At 41.8% G+C, this 18709-nt stretch overlaps 1 protein-coding gene across 5 annotated transcripts in view; it reads right to left on the bottom strand.

The window, feature by feature from the left end:
* Positions 1-303: 303 nt before the first annotated feature.
* Positions 304-18709, bottom strand: part of LOC129825990 (rap guanine nucleotide exchange factor 1-like) — a 50639-nt gene continuing 32233 nt past the window's right edge. The window contains exons 10-26 of one of the 5 annotated variants that reach the window (XM_055886211.1): positions 17287-17489; positions 15345-15503; positions 13962-14216; positions 13496-13588; positions 9586-9662; positions 9322-9427; positions 8756-8831; positions 8289-8373; positions 7371-7463; positions 6894-7079; positions 6607-6691; positions 6421-6515; positions 6192-6270; positions 5968-6069; positions 5715-5812; positions 5430-5558; positions 304-3857 (exon numbers count right to left, since the gene is read on the bottom strand). In XM_055886211.1, coding sequence (XP_055742186.1) covers positions 3707-3857; positions 5430-5558; positions 5715-5812; positions 5968-6069; positions 6192-6270; positions 6421-6515; positions 6607-6691; positions 6894-7079; positions 7371-7463; positions 8289-8373; positions 8756-8831; positions 9322-9427; positions 9586-9662; positions 13496-13588; positions 13962-14216; positions 15345-15503; positions 17287-17489 — 2072 coding nt within the window. In that variant the 3' untranslated portion in view covers positions 304-3706. The remainder of the gene's footprint in view (positions 3858-5429; positions 5559-5714; positions 5813-5967; positions 6070-6191; positions 6271-6420; positions 6516-6606; positions 6692-6893; positions 7080-7370; positions 7464-8288; positions 8374-8755; positions 8832-9321; positions 9428-9585; positions 9663-13495; positions 13589-13961; positions 14217-15344; positions 15504-17286; positions 17490-18709) is intronic. The other 4 variants (XM_055886214.1, XM_055886213.1, XM_055886215.1 and 1 more) reach the window with 4 other exon arrangements.

Genomic DNA, 18709 nt, shown 5'->3' with positions numbered 1-18709 from the left:
GGTGTTGCGTTCCCTCTTCTCAGAGGCGTGCGTAACATTTGGGATGAGTTGGACCGTAGAGTGAAGGAAAAGCAGCCAAGACTGTTGGAAAAGCATTCCTGATGAAGCTGGTTGAGAGAATGCCAAGTGTGTGCAAAGCTGTCATTAAGGCAAAGGGTGGCTACTTTGAATAATCTCAAATATATATATTTTGATTTGTTTAACACTTTTTTGGTTACTACACGATTCCATATGTGTTATTTCATAGTTTTGACGTCTTCACTATTATTCTACAATGTAGAAAATAGTAAAATAAAGAAAGACTTGACTGGGACTGTTTGTTTTATTCATAAGGAAAACCTCCATTGACCCTCCATTCATTCTATGCTTACTTGATAACACGCAAGTGCAGACTGCATGACTGCAGAAAAATATAAAACGCAACATGAAACAATTTCAAAGATTTTACCGAGTTACAGTTCAAATAAGGAAAGCAGACAATTGGCCTTAATCTACGGATTTCACGACTGGGAATACAGATATGCATCTGTTGGTCTCAGATACCTTAACAAAATCGGTAGGGGCGTTAGATCAGAAAACCAGTCAATACTTGGTGTGCAGCGAGGCACATCTCCTTTGCATAGAGTTGATCAGGCTGTTGCTTGTGGAATGTTGTCCCACTCAATTGTTGTACCAAGTTACTGGATATTGTCGGGAGCTGGAAAACGCTGTCATACACTGATCCAGAGCATATCAAACGTGCTCAATGGGTGACATATCTAGTGAGTATACAGGCCATGGAAGACCTGGGACATTTTCAGCTTCCAGGAATTGTGTACAGATCCTTGCGACATGTGGCCGTGCATGATGTTGAAACATGAGGTGATGGCGGCGGATGAAAGGCACGACAATGGGCCTCAGGGTCTTGTCACGGTATCTCTATGCATTGAAATTGCCATTGATAAAATGCAATTGTGTTCATTATCCGTAGCTTATACCTGCCCATACCATAACCCCACCACCAACATGGGGCACACTGTTCACAATGTTGACATCAGCAAACCGCTCGCCCACACGCCGCCATCTGCCCGGTACAGTTGAAACCGGGATGCATCCATGAAGAGCACACTTCTCCAGCATGCTAGTGGCCATTGAAGGTGAGCATTTGTCTACTGAAATTGTTTATGACGCCAATCTGCAGTCAGGACAAGACTCTGGTGAGGATGACAAGCACACAGATGAGCTTCCCTGAGACGGTTTATGGTTGTGCAAACCCACAGTTTCATCAGCTGTCCACTGGTTGGTCTCAGATGATCCCGCAGGTGAAGAAGCTGGATGTGGAGGTCCTGGGCTAACGTGGTTACACATGGTCTGCGGTTGTGAGTCCGGTTGGAAGTACTGCCAAATTCTCTAACAACATTGGAGGCAGCTTGTGGTAGATAAATTAATATTAAATTATATGGCAACAGCTCTGGTGGACATTCCTGCAGTCAGCATGCCAATTTCACGCTCCCTCAATCTTGAACCATCTGTGGTAACAAAACTGTACATTTTAGAGTGGCCATTTATTGTCCCTAGCACAAGGTACACCTGTGTAATGATCATGCTGTTTAATCAGCTTCTTGATTTACCACACATATCAGGTAGATGGATCATATTGGCAAAGGAGAAATGCTCACTAAAAGGGATGTAAACAAATGTGTGCACAACATTTGAGAGAAATAAGCTTTTTGTGCAAAATTTCTGGGATCTTTTATTTCAGCTCATGAAACCAACACTTTACATGTTGCGTTTATATTTTTGTTCTGTATAAAAGGCCTTCATTCACCATCCAGATTAAACAGTAGAGGGATGGCGACCAGGTCCACTTCTGATTGCTGTAATGTTTCTAATGTTCACTGCTATGTACAGCTCCCATGACACATACATCACATCACTTTTTTGTTCATTTGATTTTTAAGTGCAAGTACAGTGAGGTCTGGAATTATTGGATCCCTTGATAAAGATATGAAAAAAAGACTGTAAAAATGCAAAAATAAATATTATTTTATACTAATACAATTTTTCAGAGAAAGAGATTGTTTAAAATAAATAAAATAAATAAAAAAAGGGTAAAATGTATTGGATCCCGTTTTCAATTCTCCAGCAACCCTCCCCTAGCCAGGATAACGACAAAGTATTTTTCTAAAATGTTTTATGAGATTGGAGAACACATTCGGAGGGCTTAGATTATTCCTCCATACAGAATGCTTCAAACCACAGGTTTTCAATGAGGTTCAAAATGTGGATTTTGTGGTCAATTAACCATTTCTTTTTGGATTATTTTTAACATGTGCTTGGGATTATTGTTTTGCTGGAAGATTCACTTGTGGAAAAGTTTCAGCCTCCTGGCAGAGGCAACCAGGTTTTTGGCTAAAATGTACCGGTACTTGTTAAGGTCAACGGCGTCATTAACTTTACCAAGGGCATCAGGACTAGAGGAAGCAAAATAGCCCCATATCATTTCAAAAAACACCACCATATCTTACAGTAGGAATGAGTTTTTTTCTGCATATGTATTGCTCTTTTGAAAGCCAAACCCAAGGAGCTCTATTTTCATGTCATATGACCATAGCACTGGCTCCAATCCAAGTGCCAATGCCGTTTAGCAAACTCCAGGCGCTGCTACGGTCAGATGACATGAAAACAGAGCTCATTGGCCATGCACATCAATGGTGGGTTTGGCTTTCAAAAGAAAAATGCATAGGCAGAAAATACCTCATTCCTACTGTAAAATATGGTGGTAGATCTTTGATGATATGGGGCTATTTTGCTTCCACTGGTCCTGGAGCCCTTGTTAAGGTCAATGGCGTCATTAACTTTACCAAGCACCAGAACAATTTATACACAATATATTTATATACAATATAGTTCAGCATTTGTATTGTTCATTTTATACAGTCTTCTTTGCTCATCTTTATCAAGGGATCCAATAATTCCGGGCCCCACTCTATATGAACTTCATGTATCACTTCTCCGTATTTCGGAAGTATAATTTTCACATCCTTTTAAAGAACAAAACAAAAACTGCATTGCATCAGTCAGACAGTATCATACATACAACACTTCCTTGAAAAAAACATGATTTTTAATGACAAAATGATGTCTTATGTGCACCAGTAATATATATTTTTCCACCAGTCTAGAAGCAGACCCAGGTGACGAGTGTCTTTGCTCAAAGTTCTGCACCACCCATAGCAGTTCTCTGCCATGTCAGGCGATACAGCGTCACAGTTTGTGGCAGCAAAAAAAGGGTCTGGAGTCCCGTATAAAAAAAGTCTAAACTGAGTGACATTGGGCCGTGTTTCCCATGGCCCACATCAGTATGATAAGGTTTTAGTCAGGGCAATGTCTTGGGTTGTGAGAGGACAACCCCTAGCGTATCCTGTAATGCTTGGACCATACCCATAATATGGCATCGGGTGGATGAGGTTGGTGACAAAGGTGAACATTAGGAATCTTTTTGTGAGCCTTGCAACAATGCAGTGTCTCTCTCACTGGCTTTACTCACACACAGACTGAGCGCAATCCCAAACAGAGAATCCCAAGTCTGAGATGTCCAAAAAAAGAAAAAAAAAGAAATCATCCACAGTCTTTTAGCTGCCTTCACAGTTCTACTTGTTTGTAGTCTCTTGTAATTTCATGATTTTGTAAAATGACCAAAGATCCAATACAGCGGGACACGTTCCTATGTCTTCTCTTCGCGCTCCGTTTTGCGCCGCGTAATGTTCCGAGGTTTGATCTTTAGAGACAGCTCCCACAGAGCCTCCTCTGCCAGGTGGTCGCTGAAGTCATTGAAAAAGGAGACGATGTCGTCGTTGTGTTTCAGATCATAATGCCTGGGAGAGAGGGAAAACACCATCTAAACATTGCAAAGGTGGGAAAAGTCCAAGGAAAATATCATAAAATTCCAAAACATTTTTCGGGGGAGAAAGAAAAGTGCATTGAACATAAAGCTGTATGACAGCAACGGACAGATTGGCCACCAGACCTGGGGAGAAAATAGTTATATTTTGTAGTTTATTTGAAAATAACAACTTTTCAAATACTTAAGGTAGTCAAATATAGTTTATATAGAGTTTCAACTAAAAGGCAACTACTTTCTTCGATTTTCAAATAAATATTTGAATATATATATATATATTTATTCGATGGCTGCCACATATTTGATGAACAACAAAAAACTACAAGTTAGTTGAATTAGTCTAAATATATGATTATCAGCACATTGTTTGAGGGCTCTTAGATATGAATCTTAATATAGCCTATAGCTAAAATAATCTCAACAATAGAGTAGATCACCTTTGCAGCTTCAAAATTACTAACAAATATATTTTCATTAGTGAGTGATACATAAGTAGCACTTGTTATCAAGTTATAATACATGTGTAGTAACTTTGTGATTATTACAATAGCAACATTGTTATCACATAGGACTTTGGAAATTGCTTTATAATTGCATAATACCGGAGTGGAATAAGTGGAATAAGGAACAGTTACTTTTCCTGTGTACAGAAGAAACAAAAACTCAGCTCATTGCTATGCAATTAAAATGCAATTACCAAAGTATCATGTAACATGCTAATAAAATGTTGCTCCAAAAGTAATGACAGTTTTATTACACAGGCACAAGAACAGTTTAAATGTTAAGTGTTACTGAGAACGCGAACTGTAACAAAATATGGTTATTAAGTGTCGAAAGAAAACAAAATATCCCAAAACTGCCTTATTGAATCAACTACAGTCAAGGTAGATGGAACATCCCTTTAAAGATGGTGTGGTGTGTGTGTGTGTTTGAAACAAGAACACTTACCCTCAGATGGACAAAAAGTTTCAAACTTGTTTTTGCTAAGCATCCAATTTGCTGTTTGCAAATGGCTTTTAATTATAAAATGAATTGCTGCTTTCAACCTTTTCAGTGGCATGTTCAAAGAGTCATGCAGTAGTTGAGCGTCACAACTTATTTATACTTATCTGTATAAAATATAATTGGTTTGACTTGATTATGTACACGTTGGGCAATGGACATTCAGAAAATGTATTGTGTAGATTAAATATGACTGTCAGATAAACTGGAATAGTATAGGAGATTGTGTCCTCTATTAATTATATTTCTTTATTTAGCATGCAGTTCCAGATACAGCCCTGTCATTAGTTGAAAGTAGCCAATCCAACAGTTTCAGAAAAGTAGTCACTTCCTGAGATCTGTATTCAAATAGTTTTGAAAAGTAGTCACTTCCTGAGATCTGTATTCAAATAGTTTGAAAATGTAGTACTTTTTTGGGATCTTTATTCAAATAGTTGTAGTCACCTCCAAAGTAAATATTTGTTCCCCTGGAAAAATAGTTACTTTCCACAAGGAATAGTTCAAAATAGAGTTCTCCCAGATCTGTTGGCCACTATATACGTACACTTGCTGGAAGCGCCTCATGCTGTCCAGGATATTGAACTGCTGCCAGCGCTTTGAGAAGTTGACCTTCCCGTTGATGAGGTCAGGGTTGCCCAAATGGACAAAGGTTAAGTCCTGGAGGATAAGTCCCCTATGCATCGTGTGGGAAATAAACAAAACAAGAAACAGTCAGTACAATAAAGACGAGAAATATACAGTGAGCAATACATATTGGAGACGTGCAAATACATTTGTATCACTTGTGACAAAGTGCATATACACCTTCCAACCCAGCAGTTTGACTTACAGATATGGTATACATGGGGGCTCCACGTCTGCCAGTGCCGCTCGGTAGGCCCGGAACGACGAGGAACTGTCTATCAACGTGCAGTATTCTTCTAGGCCCTGTAAACAGAACAGAACAGTGACAGCCATGTTAACCTCAAACACAACACATGTAGAGATTTAATCTCTTAAATGCTGCGAAGGAAAGATTAACAATAAACCAAGTGTTCCAGAGCAATCTTTGGACATCTATTAGACAACACAGTCCAACTCACCTCTGAGGTTGTTTTCTGCCATTCCAGTCTTCGGATGGGAGCCGAATCCAAGGCAGATAATATTGCCAAATACGAGTTGAAATTATTTAGCTTCCGTAAGTGCTGCAAGACAGTGAAGGGAAACCATCTTAAAATGCACTTGAGAATTTGTTGCTTTTTTAACAAACCCTCCCAATACCACTGTTTTGCACATTCTTAAGTATCCACATTTCAAGCAGGTATACCTTCATTATTTTGATGAATTTAAGGAGGAGCTTTTCTCGGTCCTGGGCTTTCTCCTGCAGAATGATTATGGAGCGTACCCTGAGGGAGACACGAAGGGGGAGAGATGCATCAGTTTGTCATCACGTTCTCCAGACCTGGCTGCTTTCCTATCGGAGAGGGCAGTGAAGTGCTGCAGGGACGAAGAGAAGCACTGTGGTGACTACGTTAAGATTTGGGGCTCAGGCTTACCAGTATGACATGTTGTTAAAGTGCTCTGTGAATTGTGTGAGGTTGGGACTCTTTTCCTCGTTCTGCTCCTTAGCCCAAAGCAACACCTCAGGGATCTGTGTAGAGGGAGACAGAGTCACACGAATAAGGACTTTTTAGAGAGGGGCAGCATATGCAGGAGGAGAAGGACATGCTTGGATGCGTTACCTCAATTTTGTAGAAGAGCTCCGCGTCCAGGAGAGTTAGCTGGTCTGCAATCTCGTGACTGCGGAAATCATGCAGGGTCCCCGGTCTAAAGACAACGGGAAAAGTAAATATGGCCAGAGTTAGAACTAGACACTGTGATACATTGATGTTCAGAAAACAACAAAGAATTCTGTTACTGTTGCAGAGCTGAACATTTCTAAATGGTAGCTTTCTTTGAAACATTACAAAATGCAAGGTTTGAGCTGTCGCATTATTCTCCTTCACTAATTGTGGGTGGGCGGGCCTACCTGGCAGCGACACCTCGCGCGGCCAGTGGTTTAAGGGAGTTGGTGTAGCGCAGCAACTTCCTCTGCTCCACCTTGTCCAGGATGTTCTTGCGGAGCACACGGGCCAGGCTCAGCTCACCGTTACACACCAGCCTGAACACCAGGTCCATCAGCTGTTTCAGGATGTCCTCCGTCATCTCCACCAGACTGACACACACACACACACACACACACACACACACACACACACACACACACACACACACACACACAGTTCCAAAGCCGATAGAACGGAGGGATATGAGAGTGGTGGTGGAGAAAAAAAGACAGGAAAAAGACACGAGGCGTTTAATTGAAAATGAATCACAACCAGTTAAGCCCTCCCCCCTTTCGCAAAAGGAAATGGGAATAAGAATCAGGACATGAAAAATGGTCTTTGCAGAGTGTAGGTTTTTGATAAGACAGTTTTCTAGTCAAATGACAGCCTAGGGAACTCACCACAGCTCGTCCACCACACGGACCAGAACGAAGAAGGTGTTTTTGCTGACTCTCTTCTTGAAGGTGTCTGGGCTGTGACTAAATCTGGTATATGTGTGGAGGGGTTAAGCGAAACAGTCTCCAATCTTATAGTATTCAGTGTTTACGTCTATCGTAAGGATTTTTCTTCCCATTCCCTATCGTCTCAACCAAGCAGGCGTTGTTGAAGGAAGCTCTCTGTCCACATTAATCAAGGGCAAGCTACCAAAAATCTGTTTCTTCTCTACGTAGATAATGTTATGAATATGAACGCTGTGGTTCAAAACTTGTCAAAGTTGCACATTCATTTGTGTGTTCATCCTTGCATAAGGTCAAGCAACACGTTACCGGTCCATCGCTGATCCAGGTGAACCCCCGAAATGAGGAAATATGTTTTAAGCATGTACAGTGGTTCTTAGTTAATATAAGATGCTTTAGCAGCTGTATTTAGCATAACAAGGGCCATCGTTACGTTTGACTGCTCGCTAAACTAAAGACCGCACAACGTTTGCTCGGTAACATAGCCCTCGAAACATTTGAACAGCTTCTTATCTCGTATTATTTCGGAATTTCTCCAGTCCAGTATATAAGCTGCTTTCTGCAAGAATGTACAACGGAACATGTGTAACAATTGTAACCAAGGTCTAACAACCTTAACTAGGGGAAATGACCCAAAATGCACTATGATTTCAAAACTGTACATTTTATTTATAATATGTAATTAATGTGCAACTTTTACACGTTTTAACACACACAGTGTTCATATTCATAAAATGATCTACGGAAAGATGTTGAAACTAGGCAGTTTCGTTTCCTGGGTCACAGAATAGTTTTTCTGAAACCTTTTTTTGGTGGGTGGCCCTTGGACGACATGTGAGATGTGAAGCATGGAAAGGATATCTGTAGTGCAGCTTTTTGATGAGGTCCTCGGGGGTTATAAATGTTCTGTACGTCGTCAGGAAAGCCTCACAGTACAAGACAAGATCTGGAAAAGAAGACCCCACAGGAGATCACTAAATATCCTCTCATTTGTCAAGAGCTCCCATCTGAGGGAAGGAAAGTCTGGGTCTATTACGGAAAAAAGACGTATTATTGACAGGAACACATTCAACTTCGGTAGGTCACCACAAAATAAACATCAAAAAACCTACTTGGTTTTATATGCAAAACATTGGCATACAAAAGCATGACATGCAGTGCAGTTGATTCCAGTAATTATGAGGTATAGAAGTAGGAGGGTGGGGAGAGACCCGCCCTACTGAGTGGACACAGACCACATGTACTAGTCTCCTCTGGGGGATGTGTGTGTCTGTGTGTGTGTGTGTGCGTGTGCGTTTGTGCGTGTACGCTACGGAGGTCATACATACCTTTGCGGTCTGTTTCTGTGGCGTGGACTAATAAAATATCCCCCGATCCGGCTCGGACATCTGGACCGTCGTCGCTCTGGTATCACACGGACAGATGAAAAAGTTGTACGGGGAGAGAGGATTAGCCTAAGAGTTGACTTCGTGATGAGTCCCAGTGTAGCCCTACGAGTGACTATCCTGATTAAACCGTACCGACAATATAGAAAAATATGTTTTGAAAAGCCAGACTTGTTAGCCGTGAGAGGGTTATCTATAAGGAGATATGCACTACTAAAGCCGGTCTGACCTTGCCATGCCAACTCAAGCTTTTCGCCGATAATAACATACTTATCATCTACTGTGAGATTGTAACATTGAGTTAGAGGCATGGGGTAGCAACGGACAGGCTCTCTGTAAGCAGCTTTGGGGTGGAGGCTTATTTAGTATTATGAGTATCCTTCTTGTAGATTCCTATGAAGTATCTCATAGAAAGAGGCCTTTCCTGTGATTATAAACGGATTGAGCTGCAAGAGCCTCGAGGTAAAATGGACTGACCCGCAATAGTAGAAACTAAGAAGCACATTTACCTTCTGCTTTAGTGTTATCCGGGACATGATCTCCATGTGATCGATGAGGGAAAGTTCATCTGTCTCCTCGCTACTCTGCCCTTCTTCTGAGGACTTTTGCCTTCGGCTGAGAGAGAGAAAAAATATTATAACAAAAAGGGTGAGGGGGGTGATTTAAGATGCAATATCAAAATCATTATAGGTTCACTTGTCGAACCCTTCCTATTGTCAATGGAGAATGATGAACTAACAGAAGGGACAGTCCGCCATGGCATGGGCACTTACATGTCATTGCACGTGTCCGTGCACAGTGGGTTCTCTGAGGCAGTGTCCTCCAGTGAGTCATCTATGGCGGATGAGTCCTGACAATGACACACAACGTAGTTAGGACAGGGACAGGTCTCGCACCGAATCCAGCAGCCTGAGTTCATGTTCATTAGGGCACGCAATGGAAAACAATTGGAAATGTTTTGAAGTGGAATACTAAAATGTGAGATTCTCATTGGACATTTTTATCCCTGTTTCAGTACATGTTCTTCTGTTTGGTGCCTAATGAACATGACCCCAAGGTCATGTTAAAAGGTGAAAATGCTTTCTTAGGTAAGGTAGATGTGATCGTATGTTACGCTGTTTAAGCAACTTAGTATTCAGTGAGTTGTTCAGTCAGGTTTGAGTAAAACAGGCAATGGTAGTTCACACACACTTTCATTATCAAATGCTGTTGGCATACATGCATAACTCCAGCCTTACTTCTCTAGTGCAAGTGTGACAGTAAATATACAGCTAAGAGAAATGGTTCGAAATGGTTCACCTTTTATTTTTCTGACAGGGGATTTTAGAAACACTTGAAATATATTTTTTTGTGTACTGTAGGCTTACCCTGGCATGACGTTTTGATAACTGTGTAAATCTCTCTAACACAAGGTGACTTTTATCAATATATTCACCTGTATTTACCCCCCCAAAATTAAACGCTAAGAGAGATTGACATGGTTATCAGAACGTCACGCCAGGGTAAGCCTACATGAAACACAGCCCTTAAGTGTTTCTTAAATTCCCTGAGAGAAAACTTAATGGTGGAAAAAGAATTGGAACCATTTCCTAGTTTGACTGCTAGGTTTTATGGGTATTATGACACCTCCACTGTGGGGCTCTATATAGTACCTTCAGAAACCATTCACAGCCTTAGACTTTTTCCAAATTTTGTTGTGTTACAAAGTGGGATTAAAATGGATTTAAATTGCATTTGTTTGTCAATGATCTACACAAAATACTCTGTAATGTCAGTGGAAGATTATTATTATTATTATTGTTTTTTTTTTTACAAATGTTAGAATTTATGAAAAATAAACACACTAATATATCTTTGTTGGATAAGTATTCAACCCCGAGTCAATACATTGGAATAGCTCCATTCCGTTTCTTTTTATCCTGAAAAACTCCCCAGTCCTTAACAATTACAAGCACACCCATAACATGATGCAGCCACCTCTATGCTTGAAAATATGGAGAGTGGTATTCAGTAATGTGTTGTATTGGATTTGCCCTAAACATAACACTTTGTATTCAGGACAAAAAGTGAATTACTTTGCCACATTTTTGCAGTATTACTTTAGTGTCTTGTTGTAAACTTGTTGAAATATGTTTTATTCTGTACAGGCTTCCTGCTTTTCACTCTGTCAATTAGGTTAATATTGTGGAGTAACTACAATGTTGTTGATCCATCCTCAGTTCTCCTATTACAGACATTAAACTCTAACTGTTTTAAAGTCACAATTGGCCTCATGGTGAAATCCCTGAACGGTTTCCTTCCTCTCTGGCAACTGAGTTAGGAAGGCCTCCTGTATCTTTGGAGTGACGGTCTATTGATACACCATCCAAAGTGTAACTTAACCATGATCAAACAAATATTCAATATATGGTTTTGCTTATTTTTTTTTACCCCTCTAACAATAGGTGCTCTTCTTTGCGAGGAATTGGAAAACCTCCCTGGTCTTTGTGCTTGAATCTGTGTTTGAAATTCACTGCTCGACTGAAGGGCATTACAGATAATTGTGTATGTGGGGTACAGAGATTCAAAATCATGTTAAACACTATTATTGCACAGTGAGTCCATGCAACTTACATTATATATACACAAGTATGTGGACACCCCTCAAATTAGTGGATTCGGATATCTCAGCCACACTCGTTGCTGACAGGAGTTTATTATCCAGCCCACAGCCATGGAATCTCCATAGACAAACAGTTGCAGTAGAATGGCCTTACTGAAGAGCTCACTGATAGGATGCCCCCTTTACAACAAAGTTCATTCTGCCTTGCTAGAGCTAGCTGTCCCGGTCAACTGTAAGTGCGGTTATTGTAAAGTGGAAACGTCAACAACAGCTCAGCCGCAAAATGATAGGCCACACAAGCTCACAGAACGGGACCGCTGAGTGCTGAAGCCCGTAGCGGGGTAAAAATCATCTGTCCTCGGATGCAACACTCAAAACCGAGTTCCAAACTGCCTCTGGAAGCAACGTCAGCACAATAACTGTTAGTTGGGAGCTTCAAGAAATGGGTTTCCATGGCCGAGCAGCAGCACACAAGCCTAAAATCACCGTGCATAATGTCAAGCGTCTGCTGGAGTGGTGTAAAGCTCGTCGCCAATGGGCTCTGTAGCAGTGGAAATGCGTTCTCTGGAGGGATGAATCATGCTTCACCATCTGGCAGTCCAAAGGACGAATCTGGGTTTGGCGGATGCCAGGAGAATGCTACCTGCCCGAATGCATAGTGCCAACTGTAAGGTTTGTTGGAAAAGTTTGATGGTCTGGGGCTGTTCTTCATGGCTCAGGCCCCTTAGTTCTAGTGAAGGGAAATCTTAACGCTAAAGCATACAGTGACATTCTAGACAATTCTGTGCTTCCAACTTTGTGGCACCAGTTTGGGGAAGACCATTTTCCGGTTTCAACATGATAATTCCCCCGTGCACAGAGGTCCATACATAAATGGTTTGTCGAGATTGGTGTGGAACTTGACTGACCTGCACAAAGTCCTGACCTCAACCCCATCGAACACCTTTGGGATGAATTGGAACACAGACTGCGAGCCAGGCCTAATCGCCAAACATCAGTGCCCGACCTCATGAATGCTCTTGTGGCTGAATGGAAGCAAGTCCCCACAGCAATGTTCCAACATCTAGTGGAACGCCTTCCCAGAAGAGTGGAGGCTGTTGTAGGGGGACCAACTCCGTATTAATGGCCATGATTTTTGGAATAAGATGTTCGATGAGCAGGTGTCCACATACTTTTGGTCATGTAGTGTATTTTGAGAACATTTTTACTCCGGAATTTATTTAGACTTGCCATAACAATAAGGGGTTGAATACTTACTAACTCACGACATTTCAGCTTTTCTTTTTTAATGACTTTGTAAACATTTGGAAAAAACATGATTCCACTCTGACATTATGGGGAATTGTGTTTAGGCCAGTGACAAAATCTGAATTTAATACATTTTGAATTCAGGCTGAAACACAACAAAATGTGGAAAAAGTCAAGGGGTGTGAATCAATTCTGAAGGCCCTGTACGTACACCCATCTCCACCCCAAAAGGATATGCACTAAGGGGCCAGTATTTCTTTTTATGTGGGGAGAACTGAGTGAGAATGACTTAAACTGGGCGATTAGTCATTTTATTGGATTATATCATCCCTGATAAAAGGCCTGATGGAAGAAGTGAAGTACAGGGACGAAACACAAAAGCCATTAATGGTTCCAGTTGAAATTAGTTACTACGATCTGGACCTGACCCAACGGTCGGAGACAACCACCGGTGGCTTTAACGGCCAAATGTCAAGTATGTGAACGTGATAAAATGTCTCAATGTGACTTGGGAGACAAACCCTCATTCAGACAATAACAGGAGGTGACTTTGGTGTCCTTTGAGGTTATAGTAGGACATGGGGACAGTCCAGTGGCAGGGGGGTTTGGAAAAGGAGGACAACCCATGGTAATGTACAGACAGTCAGCGAAGCAGGGCATGCCAAGCGGTCGAAGAGACGGTGAACCCTGAGAAGTCAGGTCGAGTTCAAAATGGGGTTAGATTGTGAGGTCCGTTGTCAGTCATGGTGCACTGTGTTTGTGAAAGCACCCCTCTCTCTCCGCTCTCTTCTTTTTCTCATGCCGCCTCTCTCTGCTAAGGCTACGCTACTTACTCGGCGGGAGAGCGGCCCGTCTCCTTTGGCTTGGCTGGATGAGTACAGATTGACGTACTCTCCCTCCCCGACTTCCTCATTAGCGCTTTCACTCTACGGAGGAAAAAGGAGGACAGCAAAGAGAATGACAGAAATGCCAGGAAAAAGCAAATGTGAAAAAAAAGAAAGTATACTGCGAACGCGAAAGCTGCTCGCAGTAAGCCGGACAAAACAAACAAGTAGCTATATCATCTCAAGTGAAACCACTAAGAACCAATTGTTCCAATCACCACAGCATACATAGGCTACAGCCTGTTTTTTTTTTTTTTTACTTAAGGCATGGCCTATTTTCAAGGATAAGAACATCACGTTCCTGACATTGAAACAATGTTTAGAACCTACTCCAGATCCGCACCCCCCCCAAATCGAACGCTTCACAGACAATCCCATTGTCAAACACTTGTCACAACACACAGCTAGGGCTCACCAAAGAGGTTTGACGAGTGTCAGAGAAAGAAGAGTCAGTGGGAAGGCAGACTGCAAGAGAGCCACCAGAGCTGTCCAGTGAGCCGTTGGCCACCAGCACAGGGTCAGGGCTGCCAGTGCCCGGGGCAGCTAGGTCCATGCTCTGCGATTGGTGGACAATGGGAGAGTGGGAAGAGACAGATGAGAGGAGGTATGGAATGGAAGACTGGCAGAGAGGCGCAAAGTCCTGAGAATAGGACCGGAGAATTGTCTTATGCTGAGTGAGCGAGGGCGAGAAAAGAGGGAAAGAGAAAAAGAGATTAAGGTCAAACCTACTCGAGAGATGTAAAAGGTTAAAGAGTAAAAATGTGAAGAAAAAAATAAATCATTGAAGAAAGAAGGCCATCAGAAAACAATATGACTGTAGGCTATATTGTGTATATGACTGGTTAGTCAGTGGCTAGAATTCCTATTCCAACTCAGTCTCTTCAAAATGACATTTTCACAAAATGTGCTTGTTGTAAGTCTGTTGTAATATCTGTTGAATATCCCATGCATATGGGTTTAATTGCAACAAGGATAAACCGTTCTTCAGCAAGAACATTCACCCTCATCATTGCTCCAAAATGACATCATTGGGCAGAACAGAATAGTGAACATGCATTTTGATAGGCTTGTATACTTTACTAATCACGGATGGGGTTCAGGAGCCAGTTTTAAAAGGAATGATATCGGTTGATTCAGATAACTGTAATACTCATACTGGTCTGAATCATCTTTGATCTGTATGCATTGCATGTGCCACATTTCACAAACGCTGGATGGAAAAACACATGTTAAGTGCATCCTTTCTCTCTGACAACGATTGTCATTAGGAGTGTGTAAACATTGAGAGGGCTGGCAGAGAGTGAAGAATGAAAGTTGGTTTGTCAGTGTGTGCGTATTCTTTTGCCTCAGATACTCCCTTATTAGCAGCCGAACACGTCGTGTACAACGGCTAATAAATTAACTCGCTGGATTATTAGTTCTAAAAGCAGGAGCGGAGCAGACCAGGGTTCAACTAGTATTGGTTTTTCTGCACTCGATCCAGGTTGCCTGGCGCAGTGGGACGAGTGGAGTACACCACAACCTGCATTTAAACGCCCATCTGGCTCTCCAGGCAGCATAGAGCCAGATCATGTAGAGAGATAGTCCCATCTCTACACTAGACAAGTTCAATGAAACTCCCCCTTTCTTTTTATTTAGCACCGCACTTTAGCCCTGACTTGCCTGGCTAAATAAAGTTCAAACATAGAAAGTTATAGAAAGAAAAATACTATTTGAAGTCAAATCTGTTGTAGAGAGTGAGCAGAAAAGCAGATATAGAGAGACAGACAGGCAGACAGCCCCATTGAGTGTCACTCACCATGGGAATGGTCAGGGAGGCCTGGTGGCTCAGGAAGGAGTTAGAGACGGACATGCTGAGCGCAGACCCCACCTCCTCCACCACCGCAGCCTGCGACTGCTGGAGGTGGCAGGAGAGAGAGGATGAGGACGAGGAAGAGGGAGACGCAGAGTGGGAGGCCTGGAAGAGGGGGGGGGGGGGGGGTTGTGGGGGAAGAAAGTAGAGACAGAGAAAGAGAGAGAGAGAGAAAGAAGCAGAGATAAAGTGCAGTGGGAGATGTTAGTTAGCAGAAGAAGACCTAGGTTAATGCAGATAGTTAAGCACACAATAGAAGCAGCAGGAAAGAAGAGGATTGATGGACTAAAATACTGTTACAGCAGACAAAGCGTTAAAGTAGTCACACTAGTCCTAAGCGTTCTCTAATATTCTACGGTTACCTCAGTATTACGAATCGCTCTGATGGAGAGTGGGCTTTCCAGAAAGAAAAAAAGGAATGAGATTTGATGAGTGCAATGGAAAATAAGCAACAACAAATCGGAAGAGATTGGACAGTAAATCAAATGCAAAATTTGAACACAACGTCATGGCAAAAGGGAAAACGTAGAAACGTTCTCCATCTCATACATGACAATTGCAGTGAGTTAGGGAGGGAATGGACATTTCAGACCCGAGACCACATATAGCCGACAGTGAGCAACACCACATGCTTTACCAGAGAGAGCTAGGCCTGAATGAGATTCATCGACCATACAATTTTCACACTCGGCTGGGTACTCGACAGCAATTTAAAATACTTTAGCTCAGATTCCATATCCTATATATTGTATATAATTTACAAACCAATTACTGTTGCAGTTCAAGCTATGCCTACATACTGTGCAAAGCAGGTGACTGGCCTAAACGTACAGAACTAGCTACTTTCTCAGCTTTGGACCAGTTGTAGGTGGACTTTCTGCTCAGGGAGAAGTCTATTCATTCCGGCAATCAGAAAGTACACCCAGTGGACATGACTTATCAACAGCCAGCCCAGAAACAACTTTTGGATTACATGAAACACAAAACACCCTTCCCTTGCCCTCCCTACATCTATAGCTTCAAATCAATCCTTGTTTTCTTTCCCTGCTCCAGAGAGATTTTTGTGATGTAAATAGTCTTAATCTACACCCAATATGTACTCGGATTCAGTAATCCCGAAGACCAAACAACAGAACGTGTAGAAATGGTTCTCACATTTTGATCTGCTTTAGATACAGTGTGTAAAAAAAATATTTGTAAATCGTGGATAAAACCTTGAGCGCGGATTTCCTCATTTATATCAATTACTTTTTCGAACCATGAATGTCTGGTACGGAGATAATGGCGTTAAATTGAACATGGGAAGTGAACTACTACAGCCCTGCAGAGGTCTCAAACGATCACAACAAGAGCAAAAATGATGAAATCAAAGACAAGCCTTGTGGTGGGATGTAAGACGGGACGTCATGGAGTGTGATGAACTATTCTGTACAAAAGTCTTATGCCATCCTGTACTTTTTTGTCCTGTGACAGAAATCGTAGAAATTTCAATTCTACCATAGAACTGATTGTAAATCTGATGCTGAAAAAGCATTTAAATTGATTTTTATGTATAGAAGTAGTGTTGGGAGATGTGTTACCACTACCAAGGGCTCTGCAGCATCGCTTGCCATTTGGATGTTCAGGACTTTCAATTCACCCTGCTTTTCTTCCTCCATTATATATGCATGGGATAAAACATTATGGACTCACTCGCCACTCAATCTTACAGACTTGGAACAATATAGCATGAGAAAATGAGTTACTTTAAATGTATATGCATTGGGCATAGTAAGCGGTGGATGTGCATGTACAGGGTGGGCTGGTGTACTGTACGCTGTGCTACTGATGGGTGTGAGGCCTCGGTGTGGCTTCAGTGTGTGAGGTGAGCTGTTGGGCTGTAGCTCACCAGCTGCCTCTGTTTGGGTGGCAGTGCCGGGGGTGGGAGGGGCTCGTGAACAGAGTCATTGCTGCTATACGAGTCATTGAAGCTGTAGACTTCCTGGAAGCGCTTGTTGCGTTGCTCGTAGATGCTCTCGCTCTGCGGTGTCTGGTAGAAGAGTGAGGGCTGGGGCTCCGAGTAGTCCTCCACAAACTGCATGTACTTCAGTACTGTGGAAGCGAGATGTGCACACACACACACACACACACGACAATACGTTAGCAGATGACAATAACAGTGTCCTTCTGAGCATCTCAAACCGTATAACAATGTTTTTTTAATCTACATGTCAAACGTTGGTTTAAAACTGAGAACTTCTCTCTACCCCATAAATTCTAACATTGGAAAATGAAAGTTGAATGAAGAATATTCATTAAGTGAATTCAATTCAAACCCGCTCCACTTAAAAACAAGAAAAGCATATTTTGGGGGAAATGAGGGCAGTCCCCGACCCCCAAAAAATCTTAGTCGACCGAGAGTCGTCCTGTTCTTTCGACCAATAGATTGGTCAAAATGTTGAAACTTATTTTTCCATACACAGACAAACAAACCCTATGTGTTTGAATAAAATAAATAAAATGCATTGAGCTTGTCTGATGCTTTAAGCACACTGTTTAATTAAATAATTAAGACACAAAAAATTACCCAATAAAGACCACGTTGGTCACACTGTGTTAAAAAAAATGACAGCAAGGGCCTGTGTGACTGGCGCATGTTGTCTCACTCACCTGCCTACTGAAAAGGCACCACAGCACAGCAAGTGTTTATTGCGCTGTCCATGCTGAAGCTGCAACATCATGTCCGCCATTTAGTTTCTTAATTGTTTCTGACTGGAAAGTTCTGTTACCAAAATCCCTCATTTGTTTAGGAAAAAACTTTCCCTATTCCCTCAACCCTTGCTCTCTTTATATGTGACCAATAGGGCCTGACATATAGCCTATCATAATCACATCAATAAATTGGTTCTAACAAATTTTGAACACAGTAACACCTGACAGCAAAATGGATGGGGAGGATGTGAAAAAGAAACTTGAAATGGGCGAATGTTTACTGGTTGCTCAGGAGGGAAAGGGAAGTCAAATATGTGGAAGACATTTGACTTAGTTGTGGAAACTACTGAAGATCCAGAAAAAGGAGGGTATAGGAGCGAGAGCTGCGTGCATATTACGTGTGACAAACAGGTGCTGTTAGATTACAATATCATTTTTCTGCCTGTTTGGAACAGTGTAAACACTAATTAAAAGTAATAACAGACTTTAACAAAAATATTTTTGTAAAGCCTTTACTACAGCAGACAAATCTGTGAAATTGCTTTATCCGACATTTTGCCGTTGCATGCGGCTCGATGCTAACGGAATCAGTAGGCTATTAGACACTCAAACAGGCAACA

Source organism: Salvelinus fontinalis, chromosome 28 (genome assembly GCF_029448725.1).
Source record: "Salvelinus fontinalis isolate EN_2023a chromosome 28, ASM2944872v1, whole genome shotgun sequence".
Classification (NCBI taxonomy): Eukaryota; Metazoa; Chordata; class Actinopteri; order Salmoniformes; family Salmonidae; genus Salvelinus; species Salvelinus fontinalis.
This window is presented reverse-complemented; position numbering and strand designations above follow the sequence as displayed.